The 15,301-nt window shown below is 33.8% G+C and overlaps 3 protein-coding genes across 4 annotated transcripts; 2 read left to right on the top strand and 1 right to left on the bottom strand.

Annotated features, from left to right (window-relative positions):
* The first annotated feature begins 609 nt into the window (after positions 1 to 609).
* Positions 610 to 3,753, top strand: LOAG_07330 (RAL-1 protein). Its single transcript, XM_003142863.2, has 9 exons — positions 610 to 698; positions 1,009 to 1,130; positions 1,255 to 1,380; positions 1,747 to 1,905; positions 2,139 to 2,270; positions 2,431 to 2,661; positions 2,741 to 2,902; positions 3,140 to 3,313; positions 3,396 to 3,753. Exons 1-9 carry the CDS (start codon positions 620 to 622, stop codon positions 3,420 to 3,422), a joined length of 1,212 nt encoding a protein of 403 aa, XP_003142911.1. The 5' UTR covers positions 610 to 619; the 3' UTR covers positions 3,423 to 3,753.
* A 948-nt stretch (positions 3,754 to 4,701) lies between these two features.
* LOAG_07329 lies at positions 4,702 to 8,367 on the top strand (the record flags this gene model as incomplete). Of its 2 annotated transcripts, XM_020447396.1 has the most annotated exons (9): positions 4,702 to 4,714; positions 5,216 to 5,340; positions 5,466 to 5,594; positions 6,121 to 6,279; positions 6,531 to 6,665; positions 6,905 to 7,135; positions 7,273 to 7,434; positions 7,657 to 8,004; positions 8,194 to 8,367. In XM_020447396.1, the coding sequence occupies 9 exons, from the start codon at positions 4,702 to 4,704 to the stop codon at positions 8,227 to 8,229; spliced, it is 1,338 nt and encodes a 445-aa protein (XP_020302369.1). In that variant the 3' UTR covers positions 8,230 to 8,367. The 2 variants fall into 2 exon arrangements, with proteins under 2 accessions (XP_020302369.1, XP_020307160.1); XM_020447397.1 differs by lacking the exon at positions 8,194 to 8,367 and having other exon boundaries at positions 7,657 to 8,193.
* Positions 8,368 to 9,342: 975 nt separating this feature from the next.
* Positions 9,343 to 12,705, bottom strand: LOAG_07328 (hypothetical protein). Its single transcript, XM_020447395.1, has 7 exons — positions 12,372 to 12,705; positions 12,043 to 12,252; positions 11,725 to 11,855; positions 10,882 to 11,062; positions 10,577 to 10,715; positions 9,596 to 9,797; positions 9,343 to 9,402 (listed from the first exon to the last, which is right to left on the bottom strand). The coding sequence occupies exons 1-6, from the start codon at positions 12,483 to 12,485 to the stop codon at positions 9,664 to 9,666; spliced, it is 909 nt and encodes a 302-aa protein (XP_020302368.1). The 5' UTR covers positions 12,486 to 12,705; the 3' UTR covers positions 9,343 to 9,402; positions 9,596 to 9,663.
* Positions 12,706 to 15,301: the final 2,596 nt, after the last annotated feature.

Here is a 15,301-nt window from a genome sequence, read left to right as displayed (position 1 = left end):
TCCTTCTAGGCTGTAATATTCCCTCTTGTCTTTCTAGGCTGTGATACTTCGCTCTTGACCTTCTAGGCTGTGATACTTCGCTCTTGTCCTTCTAGGCTGTGATACTTCGCTCTTGTCCTTCTAGGCTGTAATACTTCCTTCTTGTCCTTCTAGGCTATAATACCTGCCTCACCTTCGTTTTAGGCTACAAATTTGTCAAGAGTTTCCATACTGTTCTACTTTCCTCTTACGAATTCTTCCTATTAATACTATGGTCGTCGTGCTGGTGTCTTCCGATGAGCACAGGGCTTTGGTGGGTAATTTAGGAGGAGTCAGATTTCAAAAACTGTATGAATCTCGTCATTTTAATAGTCTGCTGTCTGGTGAGAGAAATATGCTAGGAAGATGAAATGTGAAGTGACAGTTAGCACAGATATTTTTTTTCCCCAGAGATTATTTGGTGTGTGTTAATGAATCTTATTTAAAATAATTTTCCGCATTTACCGGTTAGGTCAGCAGTGAACTTTGACACGAAAAACGTGCTGGAACTATTATCATCTAATGTATAAATTGAAGGCGTCCTATCAATCATATATTTGTTACTAAGATTTCTTGCTATACTTGCGTATTAATTTCAGAAATGCAGCTGAATTTGCTATTAGGACTTGTTTGCTTTTCAGCAGTCACTGCTAAAATATATTTCAAGGAAGAATTTTTGGGTAAGTTCAGCTCTTCGAAAAAAGGATGAAGCATATTAATTTTAACATTTTCCTGTGGTAGGATTAGTTGAATGTTGGAAACAGATAAGCGAAAAGCTTGATTATAATTAAGAAATGCTATCGATATTCAGTTGTTAGGGGGCGATCATGATGTGAATTGTTGATTTTCAGTAGACATTCTCCTCAATGCTGAGGTCGATTTAGATGCAAGGAGCCCTGTGCCGGGAATAGTTTTGTAAGAACACTGATACCACTGATTTCGTTATTACTATTAAAGTAGCAAGATCTGGAATTTCTTTCTGATTTTTAGATGATGAGTGGGAAAAAAGGTGGATAAAGTCAAAACATAAGGATGATTTCGGCAAGTGGGAAATATCGCATGGCAAATTTTACGGTGATGCTGTGAAAGATAAAGGTCTCAGGACGGCACAGGTATTTCACCTTCTTGCGATCGTTCGTAATAAAAGTTCAATTACACCTTTATTACAAGTAGTTGTTGAAGTCATATAGTGTTCACCAGGGAGATTCATTTATTCATCTCATGTATTTATTGCAGGATGCGAAATTTTATTCAATTGGTGCTGAATTTGACAAAGGTTTTTCAAACAAGGGTAAATCCCTGGTTATTCAGTTTAGTGTCAAACATGAACAAGACATCGACTGTGGCGGTGGCTATGTTAAGGTGAAGTTTATTTTAAAAAATAGCTTTTCTTTTCCTTTTGCTTTCTGATTACAGAACCATAATGAATACGGTTCATCAGGACGATTTTTTGAGCGATTTTTTTTTTTATTTTTTTTTAAATATATGTTTTCTCCTTCTTCGTCGGGTGAGATGGAGCTTAGTGTTTGAAATTATTATTTTTTGCCGAGCAGTGGCAGCACTATCTGATGTGATGTTACACAGAAAACTTTTTAGTTGACTTCTAAAAATGTGTGTTTCTGTTGTATTTTGTCGCACTGAACTTCATTGATGATCCTGCTTCGAAGAAATGCAAGTTTGCTTCATCACCTCTGGAATCTACTTGTTTTGTAGTCCCATCTTTTTCAGCTGATGGCATCAAATGTAAATTTAGAAGATTTCCATGGCGAAACTCCTTATCACATTATGTTTGGTCCTGATATTTGTGGACCTGGTACAAAGAAAGTCCATGTCATATTCCATTACAAGGGTAGGAATCACATGATCAAGAAAGACATCCGATGCAAGGTTTTGTCTTTTATTAACATATTTTTTTCTCTTCGAATTATCTGTGCTTTTCGTGGAGTTATCGATAATTCATGGTATATCGATGTTCATTCGAGAAGCTATATCAATGCTTCTCGCGTATCTACTCGTTCAGTCTCATAATATGTTCGGGTTCGTCCGAGATAAACATGCAGTTTCATTGTAACTCTTTTTCCTACTTCATATGTTCGCCGTACATTTGTTTATCATTACAGGATGATGTCTTCACTCATCTTTACACATTGATTGTAACTCCTGATAATACCTACGAAGTCCAGATTGATGGCGAGAAGGTTGAGTCTGGTGAGTTGGAAGCAGATTGGGACTTCCTCCCTCAAAAAATTAAGGTCATTCTTCTTAATGATGTTTGTTTAAGTGAAAAAGGTTGCTGTGAGGATAATTTCGACTCTTTTAAAAAATAAATGTAAAGTTTGAAAATTTCCAAAAAGTGCTGGTGGTGTGGTCCAATATCATACACGGAGTGTGTGGTAAAGCAAGAATGTTCAGGATCCAGATGCAAAGAAGCCAGAAGACTGGGATGAACGGGAATACATTGATGATGAGGATGACAAGAAACCCGAAGACTGGGACAAGCCGGAACACATTCCTGATCCCGATGCTAAGAAACCGGAGGACTGGGATGATGAAATGGACGGAGAATGGGAACCACCGATGGTTGACAATCCAGAATATAAAGGAGAATGGAAGCCGAAGCAGAAAAAGAATCCTGCATACAAGGTGAACTTATAGTAAATCTTGTTTCCTTTCTAAATGCTATTATTAGTACAGCAGAATCACTTTAGTATCTTTTGTTTAGGGCAAATGGATTCATCCAGAAATCGATAATTCAGAATACACTCCAGATGATAATTTGTACGTTTATGAGGATATTGGAGCAATTGGATTTGATTTGTGGCAAGTAAAATCAGGGACCATTTTCGACGACATCATTGTGACAGACAGTGTGGAGGAGGCCAAAGTATGCTTTCGTAATTTGTCATTATCAGTGTATTTTTCGTGATAATTAGAATGAAGATAGTTTTGTAGATTTATTTGGGACTTACCTTGTGGCAATATTCATACTGTTGGTATTGGTATAAGCATGATTATGAGTAACTTTACCGGGATACATGGTTTCAAGAAGGCCATCACCTTTTAAAGGTTAAGTTACACAGAAATCTTTGATTACTATCTGTTACAACTGAACCATTTGCAGAAGTTTGGTGAAAAAACATTGAAAAAAACGAAGGAAGGTGAGAAGAAAATGAAAGAAAAACAAGACGAGGAAGAAGAAAAGAAAAGGAAGGAAGAAGAGAAGAAGACAGACGAAGAAGAAAAGGAGGAGGAAGGAAAGGAAGAGGGAGAAAAGGGGGAAAGCGAAAAGAAAAAGGTGAATCTATTGTATTTGCATTCATTTTTCTCTTTGCATAAAATTTAAAAAATAAATAGTTACTTTTATTCAAATTTTGCAGGATAGCGAAGAACACGAAGAGTTGTAAATCAGTGGACATTGCGTGCCAGAATAATTTTATTGGCACACCAATTGCCATATCGGTTTTCCTGATATGTGGCATTGTTACTTTTTACGCTAGGATCTCCTTGGGAAAATTTAATCAAGATTTTGGGAAGAATTTTAATACTGCAGAAGTAATGTAAAAAAAAGAAGGGTTTGGCGCTGGGGATACTTTTGTTTCTAATTTATTCATTCGATATTCGTAATTTGTTGATGCATTATCCTCATTTCTCTCCCTCTTATTTCGCTTCTTGATTTTGTTTATTTGTTCAGATCAGGAATAAATATTTTTATTCTTATAAAATGTTTAAGTACCGAACGAAAATGGTTCTCGCTTATCACTGGGTTGAACCCATTACAAGAATTATTTACTAGACCTGTGATCTAAGTAGTCATAGTGGGATTTGTGTCTTTCGGCTTTTTAGCGAATTTTCCTGTTTCTCATTTTTACTGCTTGTCATTCACGAAACCTTCATTGGTTTTTTCATAAGCTGATGAATAAAATTAGGTGAAATGGGAAGCATTACGGGAGGAGGAGGTCTGAAGGACGACTCGAATCCATACTTGATGGCTACCATCCGTCAGGATGAGTAAAAATTGAAAATAAATGAACTTGATTCCTCTCTTACTGTTTTTCTTGTAGGCTGCAATGGATTGTACTGTTTAACTCGAAAATATCTTACGGTTATCTTCGGGAGATGTTCCCTGGAATTCTTTGTTTTGCTTTGGGGATTTGTATGTTTTTCAGAAGTTAGTGGCTCTGATTTTGATATAACTATTTTGGATGAATGAAGGGAAAAGGCCGTTCGATTTATTGACTTAAGAACAGCTGCAATGGACATTGCTAAAGCTCTAGTTCGATGTGCCAACCGATGAATGGCGTTCAGGTGACGTGGACCAATAAAAGGCGGGATGTATGATGAGCTCAGCAAACGTATTCCGGAATGTCTAGGATTTAAGCGATGGTAAACGCATGAAATTCCAAATTATGATCCCTTCTTCTGTATTATTTGTGGTGCTTTTATGTATCATCAGCTACGCTAACTGCAAGATATATTTCCAAGAACAATTCAAAGGTCGCACTTAATTTTTCCACCATTTAATCTGTTCTTGGGACTTTCTTCAAGTCTTTACTGAAAATAAAAATAGGCCAGACCTGAAAGTTCTGGAAATTCTAAGCTAGTTTTTTCTTTTTCTTTTTGCAATTTATAGTGGCAGGAATCTCGACATATTTCACGAAAGATCTTAAATAAGTTCGTCGGAAGATGAAGGTTAATGGTAATGAAAATTCGAAGAATGGCATTTGTTGTTTTTCACTATCGAAATTTTTTCGAGATTTAGGAGACTTGCGTGTTGTAATTATAGTAGAAACAACGTAAATTGGTAAATTAGAATTATTATCAAACGTGCAAATAGCTAATTAAGCAATTTGTATAACAAGGAAAACTGAAGGTTTATTATATACAGTGAAATGGAATGTAACATTATGCTGCTTTTCGATAATTGAATTACAGCCTTCGGACTGAGCTTATTATACACAAGTTTCCTAAACCTAAGAGCTATGAACCGTAATGTTAAAACAGACAGGAATAAAGCTTAGTTCCTTATTTGTCTTTGAAAAGAGTTTGAGATTGAATCTGTGATTAGCTTATTAATGCAGCACAAAAGGTTAGATGGCACCAATTCATATGCATTGTTTTGTGTTCTATTTTTTCCTTTTTATTTTTTTAATACTAAATCTTATTTCTTCATTGCTTGAATAGCAGCAGGTATTTCCAGACGGAGATGGCTGGAAAAGGCGGTGGGTACCATCTGAATATCGAAAGGACTATGGAAAATTCAACCTTTCCTATGGTCAATTCTACAATGATCCAGAGGAAGATCTTGGACTCACTACGACCGAGGTAACTGGTTACCAATTTAAATATACTACTAGTTCTAATAATATTATTATTAATAATGATAATAAGAAATAAATAAAGAGTTTTTTCGACTTCAGATGTTCGAATCATTTATGCGTGTATTTCAGGATGTCAAGAATTATGCTATTTCGGCGAAATTTCCAAAATTCTCGAATAGAGACAGACTACTTATCATCCAGTATGCAATAAAACGATTTACTCTACCTTATGATGATTGTGGTGGCCTGTACGTAAAGGTATATTTACTTCCGTGCTTTACTATTTTTACAAAAGAACAATATTACTTACTTGGAAATCAGTCCTAGGACATTGTTCATGTTACCAAACAATTTCACATGACCATTTCTCAAAGGGAAAACTGCATAATGAAACAGACTGAATAAACAACAGATGGTTTAAAAGTTTGTGAGATATCTATGATTCTGAAAATAACTGCAACAAACACTTGAAATCCGGTTGTTTAGGATGGGTGGGAATTGTGGATGCATGTATATGTGTGATAATCTCCATGGAAATGGAGAGCTGCGGCAAGTATTTATTAGGCAAGTAAATAGGACATCGAAAACATGGAATAATAAATAAGACTAAGACGAAAGAAGACTAAGGACTTGTATACAAATTGGAAGGGGATTATAACCTGAATATGTATGGATCTAATACTTAGGCACATAATGATATGAATATAACACTGATTGTTACCACAAAAAGTTCCCGATATTTCGGTAAAATATCTTTTCTTAGAATAAATTTATTCCAATTCAGCTAATGAAATCAGATTTGGACCAAAAACGGTTCAGTGGTGAAACTCCATACGAGATTATGTTCGGGCCAGATATATGCGGCATATACTTGAAAAAAATTCATGCTATATTTCGCTACAAGGATTCTTACTATCACTGCAATTCATTTTTGCCCATCACTGTAATTATTTCTACTTCATTTTCACTACAAGCATAAGTTTCAAGTTAATTTTTTCATTCAGATTTCTTTCCAATAGGATTTCAACAGGAATCTCACCATCTTTCCTTTTGGTCCTTCTGAGTGAAATTACTGCTTGTAATTTTGCAAATTTACGAAGGAATCAGGATTTAGAGTAAAAATTCCAAAAAGTTGTGATTTCGTGAAATGTAGCAGTAATGAGGTGAAATGTTCAGTGTTAGATTTAATTCTAGAGTGATGAACTATCTCATGTATATACAATGATTTTATATCCGAATAATTCCATCAAAATACTTGCCGATTATGAGGAAAAAATTACCGGAGATTTGGAAGATCACTACGATTTTCTTAAGCCACGACGAATAATGGTTTTTCTTATTTTTTCACCTACTACTAGAGCCTTCCAGAGATTTTGCTTTTTCTTCCATTCTAAGAAATATACAGTTAGCGACTGTGAAATATGTGATCAAATTTTATCGCTTCGCATACAGCTTTGTGATGTACTTTGCATAAATTTTTTCAAAGTGCAGTTTAAATAATTTTCGTTTTTATTTTTATTTGGATTTTATTGAATACTGTCGGTGGCATTGAAAAAATATGATTTTAGGACCCAAGTGTGAATAAGCCAGCTGATTGGGTTGATGAAGAATTTATACCTGATCCAGATGACAAAAAACCGGACGACTGGGATCAGCCAGAATTTATATTGAATTTAGAAGTTAAGAAACCAGATGATTGGGATGATGAATGGGATGGCGAATGGGAGCCCCCGGGAATGATAAATCCGGACTACAAAGGTAAATGGGTACCGAAAGAGATTGCAAATCCAGCATACAAGGTTGGTTGAGTGAATTCGCTTTCCAAATACTTTTTTTTGCACTCCTCCCGCTGATAGCGATATGAAATTAATAAAATTTACCACCGAAATTATTTGTTACATATCTCGGTTCAAGGATTGAAAGAATAGAAATTCAGGGAGAATGGATACATCCTGAAATCGATAATCCAAATTATATACCAGACCCGAACCTTTATCTGTACGATGATATCGGTGCAATTGGAATCGAGATTTGGCAAGTGAACAGTAGTACAGTATATGACAATATCATTATAACCGATTCTATTGAAGAAGCTAAGGTAGTGTTTGAGAAAAGTAAAGTTTAAAAAAAAGAATACTGACAGGATGCTCTACACTTTTTGAATTGTTTCATGGAAACCATTGGGAAATTCAGTTCGTAATCTTTTCATAATGAATTTTGTAAAATTGGGAGAGCTTTCAAATAATGTTATCTCCATATCCATCTATTTCTACTTCTGATGGCATAAAGTCTACACAATTGAACATTCAGCGTACTTCAGAAATTTGCGGCTCTTACGTTAAATGGTACTAGAAAAGGTGAGGAAAAAATGAAGAAGGAATACGATGAAAAGCTCCAGCGTGAGGAAGAAAAGAAAAAAGAAGAGGAGGAAAATTCAAATGAGAAGCAGGAGGTAAAAGAGACTGGCTTAAGTCGGGAGCACGGAAAAGAGGGAACAGAGAAAAAGGACGAGGAAAAAGAAAGTGGGTCTGACAATAGTCAGAAAGAAAGAGGGTTAGAAATGGAGAAGTTAAGAAAGGGTGGAGAAGGCGAATTGAAAGAAGGTAAGGAAGAGCCAGAAAGAAATCCGAACAAGTATGTGGACGAAAGTGAAGGATGGGAAGATGATGTAAGTTTATCTTCAAGTGAAAACTTATAAGACTTCCGAGAGTCCTCGCTGACGATTGACTGTTCACTGATATGAATATATATTTTCCGATTTACTGCTGGGAAGAAACGACTTACGACTTTAAGGAGACAGAGTTATTAGCAAAAGGTGACAGTATGAAAATTTTTCAGCTAAATTTTGTCATTTCAGTCAAAAGAAGAAAAACTGGAGAAAGAAGAACTATAAATAAAAGAGGGTTATGCTGGTCAATGTTAACCTATGAGGCTGAGGATTTAAATCCGGAATAGTTCTATTAAGATGGCTTTTCTGTGCTGTACATATAAGAAACCAGATTATTACTTCACTCTTTTGTTACCAAATTCCCTAAACAAATCAGCAAATCATTTCTTTATCGAAATCAACAAATAATTCGAAGTTAGAATGTGAAACACTGAGAGACATGCTGACATCATCCAGCAATAAGTTGTAGTCGCAACATGTAATAAGCCGGCAAAAAAAAGTATTCTTTAGTCGACCACCATAACCTTTTATCACCTATTTTTAGGTTACCCACCATTCTTTCCTTTCATGACCAAAGATAGATAATCATTTTTCTCTTCTACATCTTAAAAATTATATGAAAACGAAATCAACACTGACTGACTCCAGCAAGTTGATTATTTGCCTCTGTTATTATTTGTACTCGGAAATGAACATCAAAATGTTTACATCCAATGACAGATAGATAATGCTTGAATAATTAAGTCGAATGATTGCGTTTACGATGAGCCAGATTAATCACTGCCATGTTATATATCGTTAAATATGTTGGATACATCAGTAAACAACAAAAATGTTCTCGTCTTACTCTTTACTCATCAAACTGTTTAGGAACTGTTTATGGAGATCTTGTACTAACACAATATGTCTCATTTTGAAATATTCACTGTAACCTGCAGTGATCTATTATATAGGAAAAATATTACAGTAAGAACACATGCATCCTCATACACGCGCACGCATGATGAAAGAATATATGAGAAACTAGTTGAAGTACCAAATATAATATCGCAGAATACAAACGGAAGAAAGAAACGGAAGCTTTTACAAACACCAGCAAACATATATATATAGCTGGAAATAAAAAAGGAAAAACAAATAACTGAAATTAAAATTTCCTATCCGTTAAAAGTAATCTTGCTTATGATACTGTCATGATATTCTCTATGAAAAGTGAACAAATTTTAAAAACTCAATTTCTGATTATTCCTTCAGAACTATAAAAAGAAAAAAAAGAAGAAACCATATGGTTGTTATCAAATGATCAATTCAAAGAACATCAGCTACAATGAGAAAAATCCATCTGCAATTGCTCAAATAAGTTACACCACTGTGTTGCCAATAACCAATCATGCAATTCTGCAATATAATTCCACCGTTTTGAAACTAAACAGAAATGTTCACTGGAAAGATTCGTTATTTCTTAAATATGGACATCTTTCCTTCTTGCATCAGTATACTTATGCATACAAATAAGAGGGAAATTTATTTCTCTAACCTCGAGGTAAAAAAAAGAAATATATTTCAAAAAGTATAACTATACGGAACTAACCATAATCTTACGCGAACTGAAAGCATTAGAAGCGGTGGAATGTACATCATTCTATATACAGTAATATTTTAATCACATTCCATCTGTTCTTCATTATCTGAATCGTAACCTTTATGTGCTTCACGAAATTCAGTAAATGAGCTTACGGGAAATAATTTCGGTGCACAATTATTTGCCGTTTGTCGATTTGCTATCATACTATCTGTAAAGTCAGGGAAAACGTTTACAAAACAGAAAGGAATAATTCCATTCTCAGATAATAATGTGCTATATTTCAAGCTCACTCTGGAACATTCCGATACAGTAGAATATACATCACGATATACTGCGAAATAATACCGCAAATTCTTTTGATAACAAAAGTCGTCAAGTGATAAATAACGAAGCTCATGAACTGATTACGTCAATAAAAGAAGGCCTCGAAATATCAATACATCAGTAGACTTAGAAAAAACTGCTTTAAAAGTGACTAAGCTATATTGATTAGCCCAATTTATTATATTTCATGATCAAACAGTGAGAATTTTACCGAAAGCTCAATTAGCTGAAGTCTGACTATGCTTAAATCTAATTATGAAGTTTAATTTTTTAAATATTATAAAATAAATTGGCAATAACAACGTATTATATGTAGTATAAATTGGTAATATTTACTAATAGCATGATACGTTATCAATATTTTTGAAAGTTACTTAAAACTTATACTGCTTTGTAAACTAATTATTGCTTAATGAGGTGTATACAAAATACATACAACGTCAAAACAACATCAGTAATTCATTTATGAAATAGAATAACGAATGAAGAGGACAAATAATATTAGAAATGATTGAATGCATGTGCAAGATTTGTGAATGGTTTTGTCATCTACAGTTGTGATCCATTCTACACCTATATTACTATAGCAATCTAAATTAATGTAAGATTCAGATTGTAATTTTGGAATAAATTGAAAACAAAGAAAAAGAAAATGAAGCAAACCTTCAAACTTGCCAGATTGTTGATACCCTCGATCGTTTCTTCTTTCCTTACACATATTTGTCCATTCTTCAGATATCAGTGGCTGATGTTGCTGCTTCTGCTGCTGAATGCGAATTTCTAGCATTGGTTCAATAAGATTCTGAAATATAATTAACTAATGAACATTGAGTTAAAAAAAAAAATGATTTGGAAGAGAATAAAAAAGGAATGATACACTTACTGTAACAAGACATACATTGTTAGATCGTGAATTACGATTATTAATCCGGTTTCAGTGCTATGATTCATGATTCTATGGAACTAACCGTGGTGTAAGGGGTCCGGGGATTATCACCACTTGCAGATTTCGTAGAAGAATGTTCATCAAAATCACCGAATCGGAAGGGAGTATGCCGAGCTGTTGGTGGTAAAGAAAGTGCAGACGCACCACCGGTTGTCGTTGCACTAACACCTGCTGTACTTGCCACACCATGATGTATTAAAAAGCTGAAATGTCATACTTCCAATATTAAGAGTGAAGAAAAGAAAAGATTAGAAAATCAAATGATTATCCGCAACATACATATGGTATTGAAACATATTTTGAATTGTTTGCAAGACCCGAATAACAATATTCAGGGCTAACCTGAGATTATTTGCAAAATGCTACCATCTCTTATGACCAAAAGTTGTCACACTAAAAGTTACTCATAGTTGGTAAAAGGTTGTAAATTAGCAGACTACTGATGTATTTGCTATCAATTAGAGCAAATGTTTAAAGTTGATGTATCAAAAAAAATGAATAATAAGGAAGGTGGGATATAATATTTTGAAGAGCAATAAACAAATTGTGTTGAAGTAATGAGATATTTCTTTAAAAGAATCGCTTTTAATCTTTCAATTCGTTCTAAAATCTGATGTATCTGTAACCAATTCAGGAAGATGTTTAAAGTTAATTAAAAGTGATTCTTGTTAATCTCTCTAAATCACTTCATACCATCTGATAGACATACCATGCATAAAAAAAATTGATTAACTAACAAAACAACTAATTAATTCTAAAGTGATTGAAGTAATTTCGATTTTTCGAATCGGTTGGAAGAATTGATTTCAAACTGATTTTTGCAATTCAGTGTGGTATTTAAATTAATGAAACGAATAAAACAAACCCTTTATTCATACATGACGATACTGAATTTGAACGTTTTCGCTTGCTGTGACTGTAATGTGGAAGGACACGACTTGAACGTCTTGACGTACCTAAAGATGGCCGGGAGGATAGAGTTTGTCGTAGCACTACCTAAAACATGAACGATTATGCCGATAACAATGAAATTAACCGAAGTTAAAATTCATAACTGTAATTCAATAACTGATATCAATTCCTTTTGTGCGCTATTTTACTATTGGTCAGTAAACAGGCACACACAAATAGAGAGACACAGAGATATATAAATGAAGGAAATGAAACGAAATGAAAGATGAACCATAGTATCTAAAGATGTGCTCATGCTTAGTGGTGGAGCTCCTTGAACATGGCTACTAGAAGTTGTTATCGAAGTACTACAAGTACTTTCCGTTGAACTGGCAAGCATTTCACCACTGTAGGAAGATGATGTAAGCGTTGTAGCAGTTCGTTGTCGCTGTATTTGACTTGAGGTTGAGGTTCGTGGAAGAGTTCCCTGGGCTTGTCCTAACTAAAATCTCACATTTATATAGTTGAACTTGATTCATTTCATTTTATCAAACACAAAAGAAAGAGAAAGGGAGAAAGTATATACGAATGAAACGGTAAAAATAATAACAGTAATAATACCTGGCATAGGTCAAGAGCAGCGATCGTGGAACGTTCCTCCATATCACTGAGCCGATTATCATCAGGTCGCAAAACAACATCTTCCACTGCTCGTTTCAAATCACCAATGTGCATAACGAATGAATTTTGCTAATGAATGAATCAATTATATTAATTCAATCAACAATATTAACTGAACTAGGAGCAATAATTTTGTGATGGAACATGCCAAATTCAGGACGTCACCACTCGTTCCACCCGGTTCTTTCCGTATAAATACTGGAAATTCTGGTAATTACACAATCAACTATCATCCATTCTTTTCGTCTCTTATCCAAATTTAACCATTCTGGAATTGATTTAAAATACTTTTTTCCTCTTTCTCGTCGTTATCAATATGTTGTTCAAGTGATAAATTTGTGTATCCATATATATATATATATATATAAGTATGAATATATCAGCACAGATATTCTAAAACTTTTATTATGAAAGCGAAAAAAAAGAAAAGAAAAGATAGAAGAAGGCAATGATTAGACTGGAAACGTCAAAATGAGGTCAACGATGTCACCAAATGAACATATTTGCTCTAAATAATGATACATCACCATATATATACATATATATGTATACAAATATATATATATATATTTAAATGATAAAAAAGGATGAGTAAAAAGTTAAATACTGAATTATTACATCGTATATCCCATGAATATACAAATATTTATATATATAATTAATATGAAAAGGAAGAAATGAATCATTTTGCCGAATTTCTTATTCATAATTCTTTATTATTATTATTTGTTGTCATTATTATCAACATTATCAGCTTTCTTTCCTATCCTTTACAATCACTACATGACTTGATAATAAATTTCATCCCAACCTTTCTCTACAACTTTTACTCTTCAATATAACAAACATTCCCATTAAAACGAACCATTTAATCCTCCGCTAAAGAGCAATTAATATCGTAGCGTTGAAGATAAATAATACGTAGTATTATAATCATACCAATGATAAATTCCTCTACTTTACAGATCAAATAGATATTGATCGGGGAAATAGAATAGTTATATGATCAATATTAAGATCCTATCATCCTCTCTTATCTTATCATTCTTCATCCGTCTTGGTAATTTAAAAATCCAACTGGCCTCCCCAATAGTCGTATACGCTCAATGAACTGATGTATTAATATGATATGGAAAAGTAAGATCGATCGTATTTAGCTACTGTCACTGATTATTGATAAGTGATGGGAAAAAAGATTAGTGATTAAATAAAAGACCGAAGAAAGTTAAAAACAATATCGATAACAGATAATAACAATAAAAATAACCAAATATCAATTACTCGATTAAAGATACGAATACTTTCAAAGAAAAAAGAGAGGGAGAGAAAGAGAAGGTGAAAAAAAGGAGAAAGAGAAGAAAGAGAAAGAAAAGAGAAAGGAATGATAATAAATTGAAAAGTTGATGATAATCATTGCTTACATCTCATCACTTTGTTAAATCGTCACAAAGTGTAAGTATAAGCAACCAAACAAAGAGAGGGAAAAGAAAAAAAGAAGAGAAAAAAAATGTATCAATCTAATAGGAATAATAATAAAATGTTGACTAAAACACAGAAGAAACATTATAAATATCAATCTATCAATCTATCAATCTATCAATCTATCAATCAAATCTATATATCATTTAATATTTCCATCATTATCCTTCCCCTACCAGCCCTTTTCCAATTATTTTTCCGCTGTCTTCTGGAAATGGAAAAACGGAAGCGAGTTTTTCGTTTACTTTCATCCTTTCACTCTTGGCTTCCTTTTCCGTCCTAATAAGGCCACTCCAAAACAGCCAAAGCAGAAAAAAGATCTGGTCCATTATTAGTTATTTGTGAAAAAACAGCAAATTCTGACATGTAAATATATTTATTTTCCTCCTATTTTAGGTCACAGTCGTCCATATCATTGTAAACAATACTTTACTGTTAACCCTCACCATTGCGCATCCCTTTGTCCATCCTTGTCCACTTTGTCCTTGCCATCCCTTTCTTTTCGATTATTTAAGTTCATATTTTTAATTTTCGTTATTGAATGAAATGTTATTTGATCAGAAATATCCTCTTCTAAGACAGTTTTTTCTAATGTTCGAAATGACAGATTCATTTCTGGAAATGGTTAGAAATATTTCTTTTCCTCTTTCTATGAAAGAGATTATGAAGCGTAAAATCAGTTGACCATCGAGAAGCAGAAGTCATTCTATAGCTTGTGTCATAGATAGAAAGAGGAAACAGGAGAAAGGATGAAACATTAAACGTATCATAACTTTTGACCTCTGAGAAAGTTCACTATATCACTGTAGATCGATGGACTGAATGGTTGAATGGACAAATGAATAAACGTGAATTAATGAATGAATGGATGGATGGAAAACATGTCTCATATTAGACAGTCAAGTAGCCTACAAATAATGGTCAAAAGTTAATTTGACCAGACAGTACTTTACGGAATGCTTCAAAGCATACAAACGTGAAACAGAAGTGCCGTTTTGGAATGACGGAAAAACTGATGAGATGTTACGTGACGTGATATTACCATCTCTATACGTGAATAATGATTCATAAAGAGAAAGTGGGAAAAGGAGAGGGAGAAAGGACGATAATTACGTGGATCAAAGGAGAATCAACTGATGATAAATATCTGTTTCATCTTCTATCATCGATCATTTCTTCAAGGGATAGAAAAAATGGAACAAAAAGGGTGCTGTAATCTGTAATTTTAATAGAAAACGATGCTAATGACTAAAAGTTGCAAACAAAAAAAAAAAAGAGAAACGAAAGAAATTGGCAATCAATCTGTAACAATAGCTAATATTTAGGAGGGAAGGGAGGAAGAGAGAGAGAGAGAGAGAGAGAGAGAGAAGAAATAAAAGAATTATTTACAT

The sequence above is a fragment of the Loa loa genome (genome assembly GCF_000183805.2).
Source record: "Loa loa unplaced genomic scaffold supercont3.13, whole genome shotgun sequence".
Lineage (NCBI taxonomy): Eukaryota > Metazoa > Nematoda > Chromadorea > Rhabditida > Onchocercidae > Loa > Loa loa.
Note: the sequence above shows the minus strand (reverse complement) of the source record. Positions and strands in the feature narration are given on the sequence as shown.

Bases quoted from the DNA above. Each gene is read 5' to 3' on its own strand.
- LOAG_07330 (XM_003142863.2), top strand. From the start codon at position 620: ATGCAGCTGAATTTGCTATTAGGACTTGTTTGCTTTTCAGCAGTCACT. The intron at 2,271-2,430 runs GTCATTCTTCTT...AAGAATGTTCAG, and splicing joins TCCTCCCTCAAAAAATTAAG to GATCCAGATGCAAAGAAGCC. The intron at 2,903-3,139 runs GTATGCTTTCGT...AACCATTTGCAG, and splicing joins ACAGTGTGGAGGAGGCCAAA to AAGTTTGGTGAAAAAACATT.
- LOAG_07328 (XM_020447395.1), bottom strand. From the start codon at position 12,485: ATGCACATTGGTGATTTGAAACGAGCAGTGGAAGATGTTGTTTTGCGA. The intron at 10,716-10,881 runs GTTAGTTCCATA...ATTATATTTCAG, and splicing joins CCCGGACCCCTTACACCACG to AATCTTATTGAACCAATGCT. The intron at 9,798-10,576 runs GTTTGCTTCATT...CTGACTTTACAG, and splicing joins ACAATCTGGCAAGTTTGAAG to ATAGTATGATAGCAAATCGA.